This window comes from Globicephala melas, chromosome 6, assembly GCF_963455315.2.
Source record: "Globicephala melas chromosome 6, mGloMel1.2, whole genome shotgun sequence".
NCBI classification, from domain to species: domain Eukaryota; kingdom Metazoa; phylum Chordata; class Mammalia; order Artiodactyla; family Delphinidae; genus Globicephala; species Globicephala melas.
In genome coordinates this window covers 46,966,920-46,992,394 of record NC_083319.1, presented here as the reverse complement: position 1 = coordinate 46,992,394, position 25,475 = coordinate 46,966,920, and the positions used below count along the sequence as shown (strand labels likewise).

General features: G+C 38.8%; 1 protein-coding gene across 1 annotated transcript in view; it reads left to right on the top strand.

The window, feature by feature from the left end:
- The window catches only part of TMC1 (transmembrane channel like 1), a 389,456-nt gene that overhangs the window by 344,952 nt on the left and 19,029 nt on the right, over positions 1 to 25,475 (top strand). The window contains exons 13-18 of the mRNA XM_060300845.2: positions 677 to 819; positions 5,247 to 5,391; positions 6,010 to 6,204; positions 8,429 to 8,608; positions 8,734 to 8,895; positions 15,825 to 15,953. Of these exons, the coding sequence (XP_060156828.1) occupies positions 677 to 819; positions 5,247 to 5,391; positions 6,010 to 6,204; positions 8,429 to 8,608; positions 8,734 to 8,895; positions 15,825 to 15,953 (954 nt within the window). The remainder of the gene's footprint in view (positions 1 to 676; positions 820 to 5,246; positions 5,392 to 6,009; positions 6,205 to 8,428; positions 8,609 to 8,733; positions 8,896 to 15,824; positions 15,954 to 25,475) is intronic.

Genomic DNA, 25,475 nt, shown 5'->3' with positions numbered 1-25,475 from the left:
AACATCAAAATATGCCATGTTCTGTGTATAGAGAGCAGTTACTCAGGTGGCCTTGGAAGATGGTGATTCCAACCCTGGCAGATAATTTTTGGGAAACAGCATGTAATTTCATGAATAAACATGCTTGTTAGGGGATAATAGTCTTGATGAATGGAAGGTTGTGCATATTGGTTCCAATGTCATCTCACCTGCTCCTTGTTTTTGCTAAGTGTGAGCTGAGATGTGGCCTCTGTGGCTTATGAAGAACCAATGTAACTGTGGCTCAGGTGACTGGAAGTGGAAACCTGCCATGACACTTTGAGGAAGCACATTTCAGATCCTCCCCCCAATATTAAGCAGGCTCTTAAAATTGTAAATTTAATGACACCATGAAGTGTGTTTTGATGTTTCAGTCAGTGGGCATTTCACGGTAATGGCTCCACAGCTGAGCAAGCCTATAGTTGGTTAAAAATTTGACCTATTTAGAAGTTCCTGAATTTCAAGTAAACCAAGAGACTGTCAATCAATGTGGAAGCTGAAACAGTCACTCCATGAAGCAAAACAATAGGGCTCACGTCAGAGCCATCTCCCAAGTTTGAAAATTAATGTCATTTTGTTATTCCTCTTAGAAGTCGATCTTTTTTCTTTGAGTTGCCCTTCACCGCATCTGTTAAGTGACTTTGTTGTTGGATTTTAGGGATTGGCTCAATATTCCGTCCTCTTTTATGGCTATTACGACAATAAACGAACAATTGGATGGATGAATTTCAGACTGCCGCTATCCTATTTTCTGGTGGGGATCATGTGCATTGGATACAGCTTTCTGGTTGTCCTTAAAGAGTAAGTTTCATTGGTCTCTTGGGAAGCAAGCATTGATTTCTGGAATCAAATGGAAAAATTAACTTGAGAATTGGATTGTTTTTTTCCGTTTCATGTCTAGAGAATGCAGAGTATTTAAGAGATAAAATATTGTTTTAATACCTACACTAATGTTAGACTATTACATCTCCCAAACAAAAGGGTTGAACACAAGTGCAGGACTTTGATCATCTCACTGGGTCACAGTGATGGTTGCATGCCTATCCTGTGGTTAAGCATATTTTAAAATTGTGCTTTTTTGTACTTTAAGGTGTGAATCAATGTTTCAAACAAGACAGGGAAGCAGCTGCTGACCCCTCTTTTTGCATACAGAGAGGTTTGTGAGTTGCAGAATCAGCTCAATAGACAGAATCTGTTGTTCTCTGTTCATTAAAACAAACAAACAAACAAACCCAGAATAATCACTCATCCAAAAAATTTCAGCTGTGTAAGACAGCAAAAACAAACGGCCCTCAACGAGACCGTCATGATCAACTATATAGTCATGTTTTATTTTTGAAGAGGATTTATTAGAACATGGAAAAGAATTTCATTGGGGAACTGATGAAACTGCAGCTCATTTTTTCTCCCTGTCTGAAATATATTTTTAAAACCTCACTTGAAGACACTGCAGAAATCTAGCACAGTCATTTAGGGCTATAAATAATATGAATAATCCATCCTTTAGCTAATTTTCTGAACCAGTTTAGCAGGTGTTGAAACATCTCAATTAAAGTCTTCACCCTTTTATTTAACTATGCACAAGGTAAATTGGCCTTTTGCTTCATTGCAGGGAAGGACCTCTACCTGAGGGTCCAAGTCCTCTTGAGCAGGAGATTTCTGGAACAGTCTTTGGCATGCTTTGTGTCCTGTCCCTGCCAAACTTATTGGTTCCTCCGGAGAAAACTATTATGCTTAGTTTTTAAGCCCTTTCAGGACTTGAAAAAGGCCTTAATGGAGATCCCATATCCAAATTCTTTATCTAGTTGTCCAAGTGTAACCAGAGACCCTAAGTATGTAAAGTATCTGTCTACCTGATCAAGTACTACCACGTTCCAAAAACTCTAAGATATTTCTAGTCTTTTGGCCATTTTGATTTGGCAGGACTAAAGTCAAGGGTACAGTTACATTACAGAGGCCTTGTGAGTATCGTTTCCATATTGGTCCTTTAGTCTCCATAGTCACTGAAGAAAGCATGTCTATGGATGTCCAAGTCCTCAGCTTCTTTTAGTGACTGTGCAGAGGCTACATACCCTAGTGGGCTCTTGAGCCGTTCTTCATGGAATCAAATACCAGCTCTAGCCCATTCTAAAAGAACTTTGACAAATTGTTCAACTGCTCTATTTTCCCGTTTCTAATAGAGGTGTAATAACACCTTGATGTTAGGATGACTATGAGGACAAAATGAGTCGGTACATACAAACACTTAGAACATAGTTGGCATATGGTGATTGACAAATGTTAACTGTTTTATTAGGATTATAATTCATAGGCTTATTGAAAAACCAAACAAAGTCAACATGGTAGGAATTGAGGTCATATGATAGCCCCAGCAGTAGGGTAGTCACATTTGGTTATGTAGTTATACATTAATAGATTTGCACATTTATTATAATAATTTTCTGGCAGATGAGTGTAAAGCATCTAGAACAGCATTATGCAAAGAACTATAAGACAAGGTACATATAATTTAAAATATTCTAGTAACTATATTAAACAAATACATAGGTGGAATATATTTTAATAATATATTTTATTTAACTCAATATATCGAAAGTATTCCTTCAACATATAATCAATCTAAAATTATTATTGAGATATTCTCTGTCTTTTTTGGTACAAAGTCTTTGAAATTTTATGTATGTTTCACACTAGTTGCATTTCAAGTGCTCAGTAACCACATATTGCTAGTGGCAAACTTATTAGCTAGAGCAGCTCTGCAGGAAATGGCAGCTTTTCCTATTAGCTCAAAGATGCCATTTAGGATAGCTGTAGGGCACAAATTCTACATTTTCCCCCTCAAAGTCATCCATGTTATGCCACCCAAACCAGCCTGATTTTGGTCCCTCCATCTGGCAGGGGACCTTTGGTTGTTCATTACCAGATTGGCAAGTAGTTTAAGTTCACTGGCCTATATGGCAAGACAATTCCAAAGCAATTTATGACTCCTACCCCACTCCTAACCCTGGGGGCAAGCCTTGGTAGAACAACTGATGAGATATAAATGATTGTTCAGAATCCTATATCATCTCTTTCCCCCACCACTGGCCCCAAACAAATACATTCTTGGAATAAACATGAGTGGCTTTATGGGATACATGACTCAAATCAAGGGAAACTAAAACTGAATACTGACATCAACTAGGCAACTGGTGGACTTTGCCCTCTTGCCCATATTCTTTGTCTTCAGCATCCTCATCCATAAAAGGGAAGCAAATATCTATATTTGATTAATTAATAGGGAAATTGGAAGGAAAATTAGATATCCAAGAAAGCACTTTTAGATTTTAAGATAGGGTGACTAACTTTGTTGACCCAGGACTCTCCTGGCTTTGGCATTGAGTCTTGTGCCCTGGAAACCTACTCAGTCCCTGGCAAAGCAAGACTTCCATCATTCCTTGCAAATTGTATGTTGAGGTAGCTTCTCAAAGATATAGTTGTTCAAAAATATAACCCCCTTGAAAAAGGAGGAATTTTTGTTTAAGTATGTACACTTTTTTTCTCTACAGACAAGGAATGGAGCTGTACATGAAATATTTTATAGCTATCAGGGCCATCTCTTAGTAAAAACGTGTTGTTAGCAGAGGTTGTCTTCAATATCCTTCCTCCCTTTCTTGTCACTCCCTTTTAGTATTTCACTCCCTTTCTTGTCAATTCCCACATGCTAGATGTTCCCTGTTTGCTTGTCCGGCTAGAGCTCCCTTCTCTGGAAGGCTGTCTACAGCTACAGAATCTTGCCTGTGATAAAGCTCCATTCAAGACTTATCTGTCAAGTGGTCAGTTTTACTTGAGGCCCTGCCCTTGGCTCAGTGACAGTGCAAAAAGGGGTGATGGCATCTTAAGCAAAAAAATCGTTTTCTCCCTAGGTTAATCCATTGGAAATGTTTGATTTCAACCCTTTTTGACCTACAAAAAGGCACTTGGTATGGTTCAACATATTTCATGGTGTCCTAGCTTGGGTACCAGAATGAAGTCAGAAAACCTAAGCCCTTGACCCAGCCCTGTGGTTTACTTCTGTATAATGGCCAGCAAATCACTTGATAATTTTATCCTTCAGCTTCCCCAACTGTAAAAAGAGAATAATGTTAACTACTGTGACCTCTTGTTAAGTTTTTGAGAAGGACAAATATGATAATACACATCAATACCATTTGCAAAGGGTAAAGTGGTAGATTGATGTAAGGAATAATTATTTCTGGTTATTGTTCAAACACATTAGCCCATCTGAAATATATAAACGTCTGTAAGGAATAGGACTAAACAGTGGGGGAATTTAGATGACCTTAGAGATACCTGCCAAACTACATTGTCAGCTTTATGTCATTGTGCTCCTTTCTTTTTTCAGTTCCATATCACTGCAATATTTAAAAAACCAAAACCTTATGGGACCATTTTATAATATATATCATATAATATTTTAATTTTGCACTTTATAGTGGTAGGGGAAAAAAAGGAAGTGGAGTAAGTGGAATATAGATCCTTAGCCACTGAAGTAAGTAAATGTACTTTAAACTGTCCAAGCAAAAAAAAATTAAAACATCACTGATTAGAATATATGTAACCACTTGCTATTAAGTTGTATAAAAATCTTGATTTTTGGTCAAGAGTTGTCAAGTATGGAAAAATTCCATGCATTCAGTGTAATCACTCTTTGGAAGGAGATTCTAAGGGGAATTGGAATCTGTGAAGGAGTTTCCTGATCTGACCTGGGTTAATCCATCCCTAGGCTTCACAGGGTCTGGAAACCAGCTAAAATTGTGTACAACAGTTTAAGAGTCTATACATATGTTTTTCCTGATGAGGGGACTGGTGGTTTTCACCGGATTTCTAAAGAGATCCTTATCCCACAGAAGTTTCAGAGCCTCGTATATGACCCTAGGAAAACAGTTTAGGAAAACAAATAAAAAATACGTAATTTTATATAACCTGTTTAATTGTTAAAATCATCAATGGTTAGTAGTCTTTTAATCTTGAAGGCCTGGAAAATGAACAGCTTAAAAAATTAAAACAAAAAAATATTTTTTTAATAAACTTTTATTTTCTGGTTATTAGAACAAACTTGTTTGAAAGTATATGTCTTTTAGATATTGCTTCTCCAATTTCCTTATAATTATGATGTTTTGCTATTCCCTAACCTCTCCCTTTCTGCTTGTATTCTGGCTGCTGTATTAAACTTCCTGTTTGTATAGGATGACCAAAAATATTGGTGATGACGGAGGTGGTGACGACAACAGCTTCAACTTCAGCTGGAAGGTGTTCACCAGCTGGGACTACCTGATTGGCAATCCTGAAACAGCAGACAACAAATTCAATTCTATCACAATGAACTTTAAGGTAAAAACACCAACTTCAAGAGCCTTTTCTTGGTATTTCTAAGAGTAAAATTGGAGCCATTCCAAATGGTCTAGGTAGCAAAGTATCTTGACAATTAAAAGAAAGATTAACTCATCATTTCTTCCTACCAGGATCTGGGCAGGGTTCTGATTATGACTGGAAAATGATTGATGACCCATGACAGCATTACTTCTCTCTAAATTTGGTAATAAAACAATGCCATTGGCTTGAAACAGCCAACCATTAGTAATCAGAATCAGATATTTTAAATAATAGAACAATGCTCGCTAATTATTTACAGGAATACATTAGCCCAATATTTTAAATGACTCTAAAGTATTATTTTGTAGTTGTTTTAAAAAACTGTACTAGAAGAGACTTTAGAATGAAGACTATCTTAGTAAATATTAACTCAACCAGAGTTTGTTTGTAAGAATTCTTCCTTCTCTGTCTTACTTTTTCTCACTTGCTGGCAATATTCACCTGGTTTGTGGAATCCCAGATTCAGTTTACATTTTCATTCCTCACTTTCTGATGTTTGCAGAAATAATTCCTGAGTTCATGATACTTTTTGTAGCTCAGATATTTCTTTTTTCTTTCTGTTTTGCCTGGGTACAGGAAGCTATAATAGAAGAAAGAGCAGCCCAAGCAGAAGAAAACGTCCACTTGATCAGATTCCTGAGGTTTCTTGCTAACTTCTTCGTGTTTCTAACACTTGGCGGGAGTGGATACCTCATCTTTTGGGCTGTGAAGCGATCCCAGGAATTTGCGCAGCAAGATCCTGACACCCTTGGGTGGTGGGAAAAAAATGAAGTTCGTCTCTGCATGCTTTTTATGTGCTTAGAATCTGATATTTGAGATTTTGTGGGTTGTGCTTCAATGTTGGGATATGAAATATGGCCGCTCTTTACCTATCTCTGTCATCCTGACCTGAGAGTGAACCAACCTCGGCACACGTGTCCCTATTCCAGCCTTACTTCCAAATCTGTCTACTGTCTGTTTTTCACTTTGTGACATTAGGGAAAGGTAGAGTTGGAAGAGAGATTAGAGCACATATTCCAACCAGTACGTTTTATAGACAGAGATAATGAATCTCAGATTAGGTGATGTGTTCATGGTCTCAGAACCATGGAGAACAATGAGAGTTAAAATTTAGGAATCTTGATTTCAAGCTCAGCACTCTCCATGACGCTATGTTGCTTTCTCTGCAGGTCCTGCATCTATCTTTGAAAGATCCAATTGTCCCTTGAATTCTTTGAAGCAGCAATGATAAAGCCCTGGGTTCTTATGTTTATTTCACTGGAAACATTCAGATTGCCTCCCCCACTTTGGGCAGGACTGGGCCTCTCTCTGTTTTTCACTAGCAGCCTAACTGCTTCACCTCCTCTCCTTACCCTATTATCTCCCCCTCCAAATGCTATTCAAATGGGGAAGGCCAGATCTCTGAAAGGAATTAAATATTATGATTGCAATTTGTCTTCAGGGTATCTGCCCATTTAGCAGGTCCAAGAAAAGAGGTCAGAGGTAGATATTTAGAATCAGGAAATCACTGGTCATGTGTTGTTTCTTGGGTCTGTTCCCTTTCATAAAATGTTCTAGAATACAACGTGGCATCATTTTGAACTTGGGCATTTTCAGTGTGTGGAGATTTAGGCGGTGGGAAGTGTAGATTTCCCACACTGAAACTTCTGCAGAGTCTTGTAGACCAAACAGATTATGAAAGTCTTCATAAGCATAGAATTTCCTAGAAGAATCTTGCACAGAAAATGGTATAACCTACTTACAACAAAAGGCTCCAAACAAAAACTTTCTAGGTATTTCAGAAGCAGTAACACTGAAGATGGGAGACCATATATTTAAGAGCCTATGATGGCATAGACATTTCTTGGAAGCCTGTAAAACAGAGAGTCATTAGGTGGAGTTATTTTACTTATTTAAAACAAAGGGGAACCTCAAAGCATTACTAAGTTTGCTTTCAAAATTGTCCTTGCAGTTATGATAGCATTTATAGGCAAAATTATCATGCCACTTTGGTCCATGGTTCGTACTGATCATATTTTTGTATTAATAAACCACAGAAAAGGAGGGATAATTGATTATCATCAAAAGGGTCACTCTTTGTAAGTACATGTTTAATATCCATCTTAGGGGACCCCTGATTCCTAGGGGCCAACAAAGGTAATAATGGGGATTCATGAAAAACTTTACAAATTTGATGAAACAGAATTTAAATTTACCTTATATAAGATTGCATAGCTCTGCCAAGTTTTTACTTTAGGCTGAAATTGTATCATGCTGATTTTATGTTATGTCATGCTGACTTTTAGCTCCTGCTGGTCATACTTATACAATGTTCTTAGTCAAAAGGGAAAAACATATTGACAATTATTTTCTCAATATAGTTTGGTAGTTCTAATCATTCAAAACATGGAGTCTACCAGGGGGAAATGGGAAATGTTAAACAGTGACAGTTTGAGCCAGGTATTCAGGTAAAGACATTGCCAGAGTCACCTGGAACCTTTTTTTTTTTTTTTTTTTTTTCTTTTGCCCCTTATAGTTTGCATTCCCACAAACTCAGTATTTAGTCCTGGGCCCATCTCAAGGAATTCATCCGTTCTAACTGATTAAACTAGCCCATGTGCTGATGATTGCCAAATTAGTATTTCCAATTTGGACCTCATTCCTCAAGCAGATCATTTTCCATTTCCTTTGGAAATCTTGTTGTGAAGTGCAGAATCAGTTACCATGTATAAACAGTAAATGTTCTCTGCATAGAAAGTAATGTAAATCGCATCCCTCATTATACTAGGAAACACTATTATTACTGGCACGTCCACAAGCTCACACACATGTACATCTTGAATATATGAGTTGAATATTGTCTCTGTTGTTTTAATAAGATCAAATTTTAAAAATGCATGAAATAATTTTAGTCTTATAAAATATCAAAGGAATCTAGCTGGAATCTTGAAATTCGGAGGAAAGCAATAATTTTTAAACACCGTTAACTTGGTTCACCCCTTGTGTCTTCTTGTAGATGAACATGGTCATGTCCCTCCTGGGGATGTTCTGTCCAACATTGTTTGACTTATTTGCTGAATTGGAAGACTACCATCCCCTCATCGCTCTGAAATGGCTCCTGGGACGCATTTTTGCTCTTCTTTTAGGCAACTTGTATGTATTTATTCTTGCCTTGATGGATGAGATTAACAACAAGGTAAATCTTGTGTCTGGATTGTCCTTGCCATCAGCATGTTGTTAGATTCCCAATCTCAAGATTGCCAGAAATGCCTTTGAAATCTCTGTTGTCTTCATTTTTGTTTCCATTCCTCTGCTTTCTAGATTGAAGAGGAGAAGCTAGTAAAGGCCAATATTACCCTATGGGAAGCCAACATGATCAAGGCCTACAATGCATCACTCACTGGAAATACCACTGGGCCACCCTTTTTTGTGCACCCTGCAGATGTACCTCGAGGACCCTGCTGGGAAACAATGGTGGGGCAGGTAATGTCACAAACAGAAGTGCATAACAGTTAATGGATTAAAAAAGAGCAGGGTCACTATTTCTTCTATAAGCGTGGCCTGTTTTTTATTGCTTATTAATGAAAATAGCTGAGACTTATTGACTGTTCACCATATGCTGGCTGTGAATTTCATATATATTATCTCTTATAGTCCTCACATGCATCCATTCAGGTAAGTAGTACCTTTTCACCCCTTTTACAGTTGCATGTGAAGGAAGGATATTTTAAAATGGTCTGAGGAAATGTTTACTATCTATCTGTGTTATAATAAAACACCCAGATTTAGATACAACCCAAGTAAATATTTAAGTGGAACTCTAGTTAGTGTTACCTTTTTTTTTTTTTTTTTTTTGCGGTACGCGGGGCTCTCACTGTTGTGGCCTCTCCCGTTGCGGAGCACAGGCTCCGGACACGCAGGCTCAGCGGCCATGGCTCACGGGCCCAGCCACTCTGCCGCATGTGGGATCCTCCCAGACTGGGGCACGAACCCTTGTCCCCTCCATCGGCAGGCAGACTCTCAACCACTGCACCACCAGGGAAGCCCCAGTGTTACCTTTTTTCCATAAAAAAAAGAAAAGATTCTTTTGGGAGCATACACTAATACTCATTTCAATAATGTTAATTTTTGTCAAATAATTGCCCCTTAAGCATGAAAGGAAATACTATTTTAGGTTTGTTGTTTTCAGATGACTGTATAAATGACCCCAGTCCAAGACTAGTGGTATTTTAGCAGATAAAAGAAATAATGTTTCATATGGCTTTCTGTTCAATAAAGGGAAACCAAACCAAACAAAAACAAAAAACCTACTTCAGGTCTCTTATTTCTATACAAATCCAATTTATATTTTGAAAAGCCTTTAATTTTATCTCATTAGAATTGACATTCCTCATGTGCACTTCGTAAACTGATTTTGGACTTTGGTTCATCCTTGATGGACAGACATTTTAAAATATGTCATAGTGCTTCTGTCTGTCAGACAACAGTTCAGTTTCAGCAGTAATGTGTCTTTGGGAAATTATTTGAAATAATTTTTTATTATGTACTTATTTTTTGTAAGATAAATGGAAAATTGAAAGTTAGCATTAGTCTTATGAAGCTAATTTAAACAAATACAGATATCATTAGATGTCCTCAGCTTCAGATACTCATCTGACTTAAGCCACTCATCTGTGATTTCAATTGTGGGAAAAAGTAAGGAAAATGTATATAATGCTAGACAGACATCACTGAAGACCAAGTCCAAAATGTATGATATAAGTAAGGATTTTATTTTATTTTTTAGGCTTTTAGGGACCAGATAAACCCTTCCCTTTCCAGTTACATGTTATTAAATACTTGATTTTCAGACATGCACATTTCATACACATTTACAGGAACATACTATGTATGCAATAATAAATGAAATGAAACCTGCCTGCAGTTGGTAGAGAGATGCTTGTGATACATGATGTGGTAGACAGAATAATAACCCCTCAAAAACGTCCATGTTCTAATCCCTGGAAACTGTGAATATGTTACCTTACATAGTAAAATGGACTTTACCAATGTGATTAAGTTAAAGATCTGGGGATAGGAAAAATATCTTGGATTATGCGGTGAGCCTAACAAAATCACACATGCTTATAAATGGGAGACAAAAGTCAGTCAGAAAAACTGGCTGTGACAGTGGAACCAGAGGTTGGAGAGATGCACTTTAAAGGTGGGGGAAGGGGTCCACAAGCCAAGGAATGCAGGTGACCTCTGGAAGCTGGAAAAGGCAAGGACACAGATTTCGCCCTGAGGCCTGCACCTTGATTTTAGGCTTCTGAACTCCAGAACAGTTTATGTTTATGTTGTTTTAAGCCACTAATTTTGTGGTAATTTCTTACAGCAGCAATAAGAAGTGAATACACAGGAGTATATGGGTTTTCATGTTTTAAAACTCCTTGAAGCAAAATCTGGTCACGGCACTTAACACAAGTCTGTTTTATCACATCTAGGCTGCTCCCTTAATCTTCAGCAAGAGTTGAGAGAAGTGAAAAAATATAAAGTGTAGTTTTCACAAACTCAAAGAGTTTGAGATATTCTCTTATGTACATCCCAGAATGCAGACTGGCATGAGGGCTAAGCAACCTACCCTTTACCAGGCAAACACCTGTTAAACAGGATTAATAGAACTAACTGTAAAGAATAAGGTGGAAGCTGCTCACTTCTGAGGCAGAGGCAGCAATTAATTAGACATGAATGTCATGCAATCTAGAATACTTATTTTCTGATTATGCAGAAGCTTCTGGGATGCTCCCACACACACTGAATTAAAATAAAGAAAAAATTATTTAATTCTTCTTCTTGGGAGCCCTTGTACCATGCTGCTTGTCTTGTCCTTTTTTTTTTAAATCCTGTCTCTATCTAGTGGTTTTCCTTGCTTCATCATCTTTTCTTACTGCCATTTGTAGTTGGGTTTCCCTTTTCTCTTTCGCCTTCCTTTCTCTAAAAGAATATTCAGCGCTTGTGGGAAAGTCTGCAGGAGCGGCAGGAGGGAAGGGCTGTGGTTCTGAAACATTTATTTTACCCACTTTTAAAACAAAGTGATTCCAGAAGAAATAGTAAAAGGCAGCTGCTTTGCACAGAATGTTGGAGATATAACCCCAAAGACTTGTTCATTTTTCTATGAGAACATTCCAGATATTTTCTCTTCTTCTCTATGGGTGCCCTCTGCTCTGTTTTTCCTCAAGGATACTGTGGGACTTAATCTCTTTTTGAATTTAAATATAGGAATTTGGTGGCTCCTTTATCTCTCCAGGGAATCTCAAGATGTAGTCACTTAGTCTCATCTCCAGTGACATTTGATAGGTAGGCAGCAGAGCCGTTCTTGGGAGACCGCTCTTTGAAGCTATATACTTAGGTCTGCATTTTGGCAAAGGAGAGAAAGCAGACAACAGCTGAAGATAATGACAATAATAGCTCACATTTATCGAATGCTTCTTGTGTGCCAAGCATTACCTCCTTGAATTTTTAAATTACCCTTTGAGATAAGTTATATCATTATCCCCATTTTATAGATGAGGAGACTATGACTTAGAAAGGTAAAATAATTTGCTCGAGACCTTAAAGAAAGTCAATGACAGGAGCCCAAATTTTACCTACAAAGTCTGATTAGAGTTTGTGTCCTTCTCCATAGTGCTGAACCATCCTCCAGAAACATAATTAGCATCAACGCATACTCCCAGACTCCTGCCATGGAATATCTGTCTGTGGCCCTTTGTGATGCCCTGTCTCTATTATTTTCCCTTCACTTGCTAATGAGCCTCTTAGGTTTACTGACCAAATACATGTCAGGAGAGTAAAGTGTGAGGTGTGGAGTGCAGTGCTCTGCAGAAGGCCTGTGTGGAGGCCATGCTCCCATCCTAGCACACTAGGAACTGGAATTGGTTGATGATCCCTTGGTGGGCTGGACCACCATTTTTGGAATTTCCTTTCTTATAAAGCAGTGTATCCCTTCTATGGTATATTAATAAATATTTTTACATTTTAATATAATGTTTGAATCCTCTTCTGCTATTTTATGTGAAAGTTAGGACATTGCTTAGGAAAAATATTGTATTTCAACCATTGGGATGAGGATGTTTAGGAGGTTGTGGAGGACTTCAAAACCACTCTGAAATATTTTCTTTCTGAGGAAGTCTTCCCAACCTCGTGGTGAAAACCTAAAAATATCCCTCACAGCCTACTTCTAATTGATGCTAGTTATTAGAATCTGAACTCAAATTGCCTGGGGAATGAAAAGGAGAATAAGAGTAGGGAAGAGAAAAGTTATATTCAGAGATAACCACAGGAATTTACTATCACTCAGTCGCTCACTCCATATTTATTGAGTGCAGGCTAAGTGTCAGGTATTGTGCTAGATACTGGAGGTGCAATGGGGAACAAAGGTGGACCCGGTCTCTGCCATTGTGACAGTTACAATCTCGTGACAATTACAATCTCTTGGGAACACAGCCATTAATTAAATAATTATAAAACATTTGCAAATTTACAATGGCAACAAAGCACTACAAGAATGCAATGCATGCATTCAGAAAAGCTTGCCCCTAGTCTAGTCATCCAGGTGAGGGACTTCCCTGAGTTAGTGATGCTGTAGTGATGCATATTAGTTGGTGTAAACTGAGTCAAGAGGTGAAGTAAGATTGAGTAGCATGAAGACCACATGTAAAGACCCTATGGCCTAAAGAAGTATGGAGTTTGAGGGTATGAAAGAAAGCCAGTGGGACTGGAGTAGAGAAGACAAAGGAAAATATGGAGAGCTAGACAGGAATCAGATTATACAGACACATGGATTATGCAGAAACCTCACACTCACCTTTTTACTACAGCTGTTGCTGCAGCAAACGACTGCATGCAGCTGTTACAAGACAGTATCTCAACTGAGTTGTATACAGATTCTCACCTTTACCCTGCTTATCTGCTGTCACCAAATGGGACGTTAATACCACATGGGGCCATCCCTGACTGATGGGAATGGGAGCTGGTGGATCAATACTTCCCTTCTCTGTCTCTTGGGTGGACAGGTGTGAGACTTATTCTATATGGCTACTCAGCGGGTCCCCAGAAGAATCAAGACCCAGTTGCCCCAGTAGTGACAGCTTTTAACACTCTCTTGGGTAAAGGTTTTCTCTCCTTTCCTGTTTCATTCTTTTCCATCTCCACCCCTGTTCTTTGATAGCATTTCCCAAAATACACTACTGGCTCACAAGCAGTACATTTTTTTTTTTTTTTTTTTTTTTTTCGGTACGCGGGCCTCTCACCGTTGTGGCCTCTCCCGTTGCGGAGCACAGGCTCCGGACGCGCAGGCTCAGCGGCCATGGCTCACGGGCCCAGCCGCTCCGCGGCATGTGGGATCTTCCTGGACCGGGGCACGAACCCACGTCCCCTGTATCGGCAGGCGGACTCTCAACCACTGCGCCAGCAGGGAAGCCCCAGGCACTACTTTTGATGGGAACTAATGGCAAGATAATTCTTTTACATTTATAGTTTAAAGTTTTCAGTATAATTTTTTTAGCTTTTAATATATTTATATTATAGTTAACTACTGTTTATGGCAGATGTTATACACCTTCTATTTACAATAGTAGGAGTTATTTTTTTAAAATAAAGTATATTAAAGTAAAGTAAGTAAAGTAAAGTAAAGTTAAAAGAAATATTAGGTAAATAATATTTCAGATAGTACTTGGACATGGCAAGAATCGTGAAGGTGGTACACGGCTACTTGGAGTTTAGGAAGCACTGCTCTGAAGTATGGGACTGGAAATTAACCAGATAACTGCTAGTCAAATGGGCCTTGCCCTGTGATGTGATTCTTTCTCACTAGTTATTTTAGAGGTGAGATTATATAGGTAGCTGGAAATAAAAACCAGAAGACTTCTTTTATTATAGAAGAACACTGTATTTCTGGAAAAATATGTCTTATTAGATATTCCATGTCTTCAATCTTAGGGCACGAATTATTGGGAAGGAGCAGAAAGGAAAGAGCAGAAGAAAACGATCATAATGAAAATTTATAATTATATGTCTACTCTTATATTTATTGCCTATTGTTATAAGTTCCATGAGGAAATAGTGAGCTTCCCCTCTAACCCACAACATACACATTTTGCATGTAACTTCAAGTCCACACCACTGAGGTAAAAAGTTTCTAATTTTCCAGACCTTTTCTATACATATACATGTTATGCATATACTTATATACATGTATGTATATATGTGTAGGATTTTTTGTCAATAAGTGGGTTCATGCTACATATCCTATTTTGTAAATTTTTAACAATCCATTTCTTATCAGAACATAGCATTTGAGCACTTTTTAAACAAGTTTATTGAGATATAGTTCACATACCATACGTCTCACCCATTTAAAGTACACAATTCAGTGGGTTTTGGAATATGTTCACATTGTTGTGCAACCATAATCACAACAGCACTTTGTTTAAGAGCTCACAATGTTCTGTTGTGTGGACACCCGTTTTTATTTAATTAATTTCCTCTTGAGTATATTTGAATTGCTTCCAATTTTGATCTGGGAGAAACAATGCTTTCATAATTATATGTATAGATTTGGACATTTGTGCTAATACCGCCATAGGATACATTTCTAGAAGTGGATTTTCCTAATAACATCCACACACTTTAAAATGTGATGGATCTTCACAAACGTCCCCCCACACACAAATGTTGCACCCGTCTAACTTTCCCTTCTAACTGTCAGTTTACAACAGTGCCTATTTCACCACACTCTCACCATTATGGAAAAGCATGGATTTTAAAATATTTATCACTGTGTGGAGCAACGAGTTATTGTTTTAATCGTATTTTTATAATGTGGGATTTAGGTATTTTTGAATATTTTAATTAACTGTGTATTTTCTTCTTATTTGTGCCATTTGCCATTTTTTTCCTTATTGAATTGCCCATCGATTGTTGTACTGATTTGTAAAAGTTTTTAATGTGTTAGAAAAACTAGTTCTCCATCATATATGCCACAAGTACTTTTTCCAAGCTTGTCTTTTAATTTTATAAATAAAAAATTTATTTTATAAATGAATTTATTTTATTATCTGCTGTTTGCCAGATTCAAGTTTTAAACTTCTGTGTTGTCATTATTTTCCCGTTTTGTGTTCTCATGTCATGTTTATAAAAGTTTCTCAGTAGGAAGACTTCTGATACAGTGGTTTTGGAGCAGGAAATAATTATTTTTAGACTAATAAAATAGGGGTGAAACATTTTTTCCTTGCTAGATATGCCTAACTAGTTTCTTTACCATTAGTTGCAGTTTTCAAGTTAATACTATTTAGAAAGCATGACAAATTCGATGTTAACATTAGGACCATTTGAAGGGAGAAATGCTCCTTTTAATACAGATAATATCTCAACAGGAATTTGTGCGGCTGACCGTTTCTGATGTTCTGACTACCTACGTCACAATTCTCATTGGGGATTTTCTCCGAGCATGTTTTGTGAGGTTTTGCAATTACTGCTGGTGCTGGGATTTGGAATATGGATATGTAAGTGTGATATTCATTTTTCTCTTATCAGATTATTCCTTTGTGCTTAGTCATTTACGTATACCATGCAAGAAGAAGAATTTAGGAGGTGGGATTGTCTTTTAGATGTCAATAAATGAAGACCAATGCGTATAGTTTTAATTCAGAAGGGGGTCAGACTTGAGTCTCATGGCTTACAATAGTCTAGCAAAAATAGATTCTAGTAAAATTATAGATGGCTAAAGCAGCGGACTTCAACCTATCTGTTAAAATGGTGAACTCAATAAATCTTGGGCCCATAGTCAGCTCCCTCCCCATGAAGCTTGCTGGCATTTCTAGAAGCAGGGCAAGATGAGTAGTATCAACTGCACATTTTCTGTTTGCTTTGAATTCTACTAAGCAACTGCTGGACACTTATCAAGTGCATCACTGTGCAGTACGCTGGGGGGAGAAGGGAGTCAGTGAACACGCTGCTTGCTTCATAAAGCTCACAGTCTAATGAGAGCTCAGCAGAGACACAAGCTGGGGGCTCTGAAAGGCTCAGGGTACTGACAGGGCTCTGGCACCTGGTGGAGTAGAATTCCGGCAAGTTGATTTCCTTCCCCACAACCACAGCACAGGTTTCTCTGAGCCCCACTGGTGTTGATTCCATCACCAGCCCCCCACTATGCTCAACCCCAGGTCCCCCAACAAAGTTTGAGGGCGGCAGCAAAGCACACATCTCTCTGTCCGCCTTTTGCAAATGAAACTGTCATCTTGGGAAATAGGACCTGAGGAGTTGATAGTATTGATACTCATTTGCTCAAGTATTTCCAGTGGCTTCTAAGTATTTAGAATGAATTCCAAATCCCTGTTCAAGGCCATCGACACCCTGTGTGATCTGCTTCTTTTTTTCTCTCTGAGCTCATCTCCTACCACTTTCGCTCTTGCATTGTAAAGTCCACAAACACTGGGAGTCTTTCTTATGCTCAAACACAAGATGCTCCTTGCATCTGCCCAAATTGTTCTTCCCTCTAGGCGTGCAGGTTCCTAGAATTTGCCAGGGCTGATTCTTGTCATTAAGGACTCACCCCTAATATGTCACCTCCTTTGAGCTTTCCTCTGACCTTCCAATCCAAGGTGGCCCATCAGGCACTCTCTATTTCAGCACAGTTTTCTTTTCTTTATACGTTGTATAACTGTTTGACATCTCCTTTTTTGAACGTGCTTATTATCTGTCTCCCTCTGTTGTAATGAAAGCTTTCTGAAAACAGAGGCCTTGACCTCATGCTTAGAGCTGTGCTTGTCACATGGCAGGTATTATGTTGTCTGGCTGGACTGGCTGACTCAGTGTTGAACCTCCACATCCTAGCGCCATCAAGGCAACGCCGTCTACTGACAGAACTCTGCCTGCTTCCAGGGATGTGCCCTGGAATCAATTCTGCCCTAGTATTCTTGAGCTAATGATGTTTCTCTTCTCACCAGTGAAGGGATATCCTTCCCTGCTGGTCTTCCTCCTGTCTCATGCCCTCTAGTTTCTGGACAAGTCCTACGTTCAGAACTGTTTTCAAGACTCCAGGCTAGATTCTCTACCTGGCTACCTGACTTTGAGATTGTACCTTTTATTAGGTCATCTGTCTCCCTCACTGAAAGTGTTTCTTGGAGGAGCCAGAAGCAGTTAGGTCATACTGTTTGGTGGACGACGGTGAGGTAATGCTATAGATCCAGAATGCCTTTGCGTTGCTTTCCCATTCCCTGCTATGAGGTATTCAGCTGGCTTGGTTTCATTTCTATTTTCCTTGCCTGATTCAGCTCTTCTGAAGCAGACATAAAAATTGCCATTTCTTCCTTAGACCATCACTTGGCTTATGTTTGCCTTTGATCCCTAACTGCTTTCTTCTTAAGTGCTAGAAAATTTTGCTTCACATATGAAGTCAATATAACATGACCTGGTTGCGTAAAAGCTGTAATTATATGACCGTAATTTATTATTTATTGAGTGCTGACAGTGCTCTTGGGTTAGAACAAAGTACAGGAAAAAAGACAAGTTTCTGTTTTAGGTCAGACAGAGTGAATTTGCTTCCATGTTACCTTTGGAAGGCTCATCAGAGAGAAGCTCAGCAGCAAAACAAGTTTTAAATCATTAAGGTTGGATGATGGACCTTTGATATGGATCTTATTATCACTGACCCACCAGGTGGATAGCTTACACAGCTGAGTGCCTGCTAGGTACAAACCATTGTGAGCAAACCTCTGTGCCTGCTGACAAGAGGATACACAGATGTAAAAGCTGTAAGCCTAAGGAGAGGTTGCAAACGTGGGTCTGCAGGCTAGATTCAACTGACAGATATTTTCTTCTCTCGTCTGCAGTGTTTGTTTGTTTTTTTGTTTTTACGAGCTAATATTTTAAAGCTTGGAGTTTTACATTTAAAAAATATGGATTTCTTTGGACTTCCCTGGTGGTCCAGTGGTAAAGAATCCGCCTTCCAAAGCAGGGAACGCGGGTCTGACCCCTGGTCAGGCAACTAAGATCCCCCATGCCACGGGGCAACTAAGCCTGCATGTCACAACTACTGAGCTCACACGCCTCAACAAGAGAGCCCGTGTGCCGCAAACTACAGAGCCCACGCGCTCTGGAGCCTGTGTGCCACAACTAGAGAGAGAAAACCCACACGCCACAACTAGAGAGAAGCCCGCGTGCAGCAACGAAGAGACCATGTGCTGCAATGAAAGATCCCATATGCTGCAACTAAGAGCCGACACAGCCAAAAAAAAAATTTATGTATGTGGATTTCTTGTTTTTCTTGACATATTGAAAGGCCTGACATTAGACCCATATTCCCACTCTGGAGAAATTGGCTGGAGCTGAGGAATTACTGCCCTCTTCTGGTGGAACATTCATTCACCGATTCCTCACACTCTCTGCTACCCTTTAATCCTGCAAGCTCCCGTTGTCAGCACAGAGCAGGAAATGTAATTGCACATTGGAGAAACCACTGTGGGAGAGATCAATAGAAATACAAAGACAGGATGGAGTAAGAGACATTTGAGCCAAGTCTTGAAGGAGGATCAGAATTTCAAAAGACTGAAATGGAAGAAAGAATTCTCAGTGGACGGACTGATGGAAGGCAGGGCCCAGCAGCTGGAAAGTATGGGTGGTGCAGGCAGAGATGCAGAAATCTAAAATGGAAATGTTTTAGAGGATAAGAGGCCGATGAGAATGTTTCTTTGATATTCTGGACTTACTAATTGCCAGTATGAGTCCAGAAAGTACCTGTCATTGACGCAAAAGAGAACCTGAGATGGGCAGAGAAGATACTTTTAAGAATCCTTTCAGGAATGAAAGAGAAAAATGTGTCCACTTCTGCCACCAAAAAAAAGAATTTTTTTTTCTGAACTTTAAAAATAATACCAGTTCATTGTTTAAAAATCTGGAAAAGGCAATATAAGCTTAATATGGAAATAAAAATCACAGGTAATCCCACCACTCATGACATTACTTAGTTAATTGAATTGTAGAGTATTAGTGTTTATTTATATGTAGATAAACAAGGACTATAGATTTATATATAGTACTATAGATTTTTATAAAAATATATTGGCATGTATCCTATTGACTAGTTACTTGCTTTTCTTCACCTAACTGTGACCTTTTCTCTATGTTATTAACGGGTCTTGTATAATTTTTAAATGGCTGTGTGATAGTCTACATATGAATGTACAATAACTAGTTATTTTTTATTTGTTGTTAGTTAACTGTACCTAATGTTTTATTACTATATTAAACATTGTGATCGTATTTATTTATAGCCATGTAGATAAATATCTCCATAGATAAATCATAATCTTATGTAAAACTTATTTCCTTATGAGAAATTTCTCTAGGTTGAATTGCTCAGTTATAGAGAAGATATTTTTGAAAAAGTTCATTCACTTTTATAACAATAATTAACCTCTATAAAGTCTAAACTCTGCAGACTCCAGCATTAGATTCAGAGATTCACTGAATATTAAGGTTAGGTGGAGTTTTGACAAAATCAGTCATAATGCTTTTATTTTACATATAAAAAATTAAGAGTCTGAATTGGAGTTGCCTAAGTATATAGCCAGTGAATAAATAAGGACAATGAAATATCCTTCTGGAAAAGCCATTATGTTAAATATACTGAATTATACACTGGTTATATCTGAGTAAATGGGATTAAAAGTGACTCTGTATATTTTCCAGTTATAAATTCATGGCCAAAGTATTACCACAACAAACCTATGAAGATGAATTGAGGTGGGAAAATTACTGGCTAGGAGCAGACTGTTAGACCATGTAATGTAAGTTAATCTTTCCTAAGACTTCTCTGAGCATAGCAGGTAGTTCTCAGTGTTTCTAAAGAGTTCACTGACTCATGGGAGTGGAATGGTTTGCTCCCAGAAAGGATTTTAACCACCCTGATTCAGCAAAACCGCCCTCAGTCCTCTTGTAAACTCTGAGTTTTCTGCAATAGTTCAACACAGAATGCCTTTAACTCTCACTTTAATTTATGTTGATACCATCCTTGCCATTTGTCAATGAAGTAGGTAAATAGTATCCAGGAAGTAATGGACTGAATACATGGCATCGGGTAAGAGTATGTTCAATCTAATTAAAACCTCAGCTTGGTTAAACCTTGTTTAAAGTTACATTTTAAGGTGCTCCTTGTTGAATTTATGTGAATGGAAAATATGGGAGATTTTCCTGAGATCTGATGGAGTGCACGATTACCCATAAATAAGAGGCATATGATTCACAGACCATCAGAGTATATTACTAATCATATTATACTGTATTATATTTTTATGTAGAGCTTGCCATGTGTTAGAACATCTACAAAATGCTTTACATATATTATTCTGTGTAACCATACCAGCAACGCTATGAGGTAGATAATATTTTTCTACTTTACAGTAAACTGAGGTTTAGAGATTTTTAATAATTTGTTCAAAGACATATAACTGGTCAGTGGTGGAGGTAGAACTGAAATCCACATCTGATTGACTTCAAAGCCGTCAACCAGATTTCCATCATATTGAATTTTCACTGTAATGCTTACCCCTAGAAATTTCAAGGACTCTGCCAAAGCATGACTAATTCATGAGCCAATCCATAGCATTTGTAAGTCAAATGCTTAGACAGGTTTCTTGCTGTAGAATGGAATTAGCAGGAGGGGCTGGGATATAGAATTAGGAAATAAACTGATATTCCCTTTCTGGGAATGAGATACTATTTAGCAGTCCAGGAAGATGGAATGATAAAGAGTTAGTAGGAAGTCATGGGTATCCAACAAAGGTGTGAGAACATGGGCAAAGGGACAGAATAGGCTGGACCGGACGGAGTCTATCTGCAGGCAACTAGGGTTATAGTGCAAAGCCCTGAGGTGCTGAATCAACCTAGTAGACGAGGGTTGGATTTGTTCTAGGTTAGTAGTTCACTAATTTGAGCATATATCAGAATGCTCTGAAGGCACATGAAAACACAGGTTTCTGATTCCGTAGATCTGGGGCAGGGCCTGAGAATTTCCTTTACTAAAAAGTTCCCAGATGTTGATGCTGCTTCTGGTCTGGGGACCACCCTTGAGTGCCATTGCCCCAGTGCCACAGGCCAGGCCAGCCTGCAGCTCTAAGCAGTGTGATTCCAGCTGTGGGAAATGAGATTTGTGTGACGAAAGTCAGGCAGGTCATTGCAATGACAGAATTATCTCTGAGATCCTGAATTGCATTTCACAATATCCAGAGGTTGATGGTTTGCCCCAAATAATTAAACTTGCAGAGAAAGGATGGGTTTTCTCAGGCTTTTTCGTCCAGTACCATATGTTTTCCTTCTGGGTAGATAACTGACTCTAGCCCACCACAAACAAAGGTCTAAAAATAAAGCAAGAAAATTTCTAGTTCCTTGACTATTACGGACCCCAACCCAAATCCAGATTGGCTTCTCTGTTGCTGGCCCCTAAAAATCTTATTATGGATGAGCAGCCCTTAGGGACTTTATTGCACTTACTCCATTTGAATCATTTTGTTAACTCGGGTTACGAGAAAACCTGTTTTTTCTCAAGCATCATTTACCTTTAAGCTTTTTATATTTTAGAGGCAACACTTTGCAAATTGATTTACACTCATATTATTAGTGTATTGGCTTTAAAAAAAAAAGAAACTATAGTATGATCTCATATTTTTAAAAATCCACCTCTAAAAGAATGAGCCTTGAATTTCATACCCTGTGTGTGTGCGTGTGTGTGTGTGTGTGTGTGTGTGTTTGCTTTCTTTCATTGGTTTCGTTTTTAGAGTGGGATTTTCTGAGTTTAATGAATGGAGTATAAATTCCATTTTTAAGGTGTTTAGAGAGAAGCAATTTTTTTTTTTTAACATTTATTTATTTGGTTGCGCTGGGTCTTAGTTGTGGCAGGCGGGCTCCTTAGTTACGACTCACGGGCTCCTTAGTTGTGGCTCACCAGCTCCTTAGTTGCAGAACGTGGGCTGCTTAGTTGCAGCTCGAGGGCTCCTTAGTTGTGGCATGTGAACTCTTAGTGACAGCACGCATGTGGGATCTAGTTCCCTGACCGGGGTAAACCCAGGCCCCCTGCATTGGGAGCACCACCACGGAAGTCCCAAGAAGCAATTCTTTAATAACTGAGTCAACCAATTACAGATTTTAGATTAGAAAGGGATCTTAGAAATTATCTAGTTTAGAAGTAGGCAAACTTTCTCTGTAAAAGATTGCACAATAAGTATTTTCACTTCTGCAAGTATGTTATTGTGGTGTAGTGAGAAATATATATTTTGGTCTTCATTCCAATTCCCGGCTGGAGCGCCTAAAATTTTTGTAATTTACAAAGCAGTGACGGGGCTAGGAACATCTTTTGTTCTTATATTTGGTCTTTAACCCTGGCTCTTGATGCAGAGTTCCTAAATTCCTTGGAATATTGTGGGTGATAGGAGCATTATTTTTTCCAATGAGGCAGCTCTTGGTGGGCTCCTGGATAGCTTCAGTTTGGGGGCTGGTCAGCAGAAAGACCTGACCATAATTAGAAACTCGGAAATTTCAGCCTCATCCCCCCATCCTCCAGGGAGGGGAGAGAGGCTGGAGACTGAGTTAATGATTGATTTTGTCCCTGTGATGTAGTCTCCATAAGAGTCTCTGAACCCTGGGGTTTGGAGAACTTCCATGTTGCTGAACACATTGAGGTGCCAGAAAGAGGGTGCACGTGGAGAAGGCAAGGAAACTCTGTACCCTTTCCCTCGTACTTTGCCCTATGCACCTCTTCCATCTGGCTGTTCCTGAGTTGTATCCTTTTATAATCAACCAGTAATCTAGTAAACAAACTGTTTTCCTGAGATCTGTGAGCTACTCTAGCAAATGATCAAAGCTAAGGAGGGAGTCGTGAGAATCTCCAGTTTACAGCCCATCAGTCAGCATCGGTGACAACCTGAGCTTTCGATTAACGTGTGAGGCTTTCATCTAAAGTGTGGGGCAGTCTTGTGGCACCAAGACCTTAACCTGTGGGATCTGTGCCAACTCTGGACAGTTACTGTCAGAATTGAGTTAAATTGTAGGACATCGAGATGGTATCCACAGAAAGATGGGGAAATGCTTGGTTTGGGGGAAGAACCTATACATCTGTGTCAGAAGTATCATGAGTAGAGTGTAATCATAGAGGAAAACAAGTGATTTCCCTTGCATCAGGCCATATGGTCTCTGTTGTAACTACGACATTCCTGTTTTCATCCCAGACAGCAATAGACAATACAGAAATGAATGAATGTAGCTATATTCTAAAAAAACTTTATTTACAAAAATTGATGGTGGTCCAGATTTGGCTCATGGGTCATAATGCACCAACCCCTGATCTAGTTCATTTCATTAGTTTATCTGTGAGGAAACTGAGGCCTGAATTAATTAGTGACTGGCTCAGCTCACTCAGCGAGCAAATGGCAGGGCAAAGTCTCATACTCGAGTCTGAATCCCAGACGAGTGTCTGTATCACAAAACCACTTGTCACAGTAGGGAGTGTGGAGGTACCCTTTCTCTGCATCCGGTCAATCAATTTATGCATCAAAGATTTTATTCCTCCAGCTGCCCCTGCTGCACACACAGTATGAAACCAAGGGTTCCTAGTGTGTCCTTTGTGCTTTTCTGGTCACCTGGTTATAAAAATATCTCATCTCAAATGGCCTTTAAGAGGTTTGTATGCTTGTGAGAATAAAAGAAATGTACTTCTAAAAGTTTGAATTTTTTTCATTTTCCTTAGTTTGATGGGCTAAATCTGACACTCTTCTAAAGAGGCCAAGGTTGAAGGTTTGATTCTTAAACGGACACAGAGAAGAGCTGTTCCAAGGCCACAGATGGTGCAGACCACCGACTGAGCATTTGTCACATGTGTTCTGTGATCTCACAGGGCTCCAGGAGAAAAGGGGAGTTGATCCAGAGCAAAGTGCTCCTGGGGAAAGAGAAAGACTCAGAGCTAACGTTTCTCCAGATTAGAAGCAATTCATTTTCTTCGTTTTCCATGAAAACCACACTTTTTTCATTGTTGATTTTAGAACAAAAACTGTCAACCTAACCTCTTTGCATCTTAAGAACATTAAGCTTCTTGATGATCTGCAAACTAAGTGAAACACTTTGTATATTCTTTAGTAGTATCTTGAGTGAATTTTTGTTGAAATCATCTGTCATCTTTGTCCTCCTTATATAGGGTTATTTATTTTTTCATTATGTATCATCTTATTATTATTATATCTTGCTATTTAACCATTCTTGTTATGTCAGACTTGGCATCTACTACCTGAATCTGTTACAAGGCACATCGCGCATACCTTTCAGTTAACTAGGAGAGTACTGTTGCCTTTTGGGAAGTGATGAATTTGACGCCTAGATTCAAGAATTCTTGAGGCAGAGTGTTCAAAAACTGTGAAAGATTTGTTGGGGCTCCAAATCAGAGACCTATTTTATCTTCTTACAAATATATTTTTGGGTGCTTGGGTTTAAGAAAAACTGAGACACTCTCAGGTTGTTTGATTTTGTATGTGTGTGTGTGCACATGAGCTTTGTGCTGTGCGTATATATGTGTGCTAGGGAGGGAGTTATTATGAGGATACATGTGGTCTGAAGCCACACCTGCAGGTGTCAGGATCTGGGGCAGTAATCAGGTCCTGCCACTCTATTACTCTCTCTTTGTGGTCCTCTCACTTTATATTTTTTGCTGTTTGCTTTTTCTCTTGTTACCAGTTAGTCAATTTCCTGATTGATTATTCTCTATCTCAAATTAAATAGGAGCCAGCTTTATTGTCTTTGCTAATTAGCATTACTCCATTGACAGAGCTTTCTTTCTAAGATGCCTAATGTGTCACCAGGAAGCCTTTGCATGGGTCCTCCTAGGACAGATGCCCACCTCAGTTCCAATTGGTGTCCCCTGTGTACAAAGAACAGCCTGGTGCTGCTGCCCTGAGTAGGATGGTATCATCTAGGAGTGAACACTGGACAATGAGTTGAATAACTTCTTAAACTTTCATTGTATTGCTCGCTCTCTTTTTTTTTTT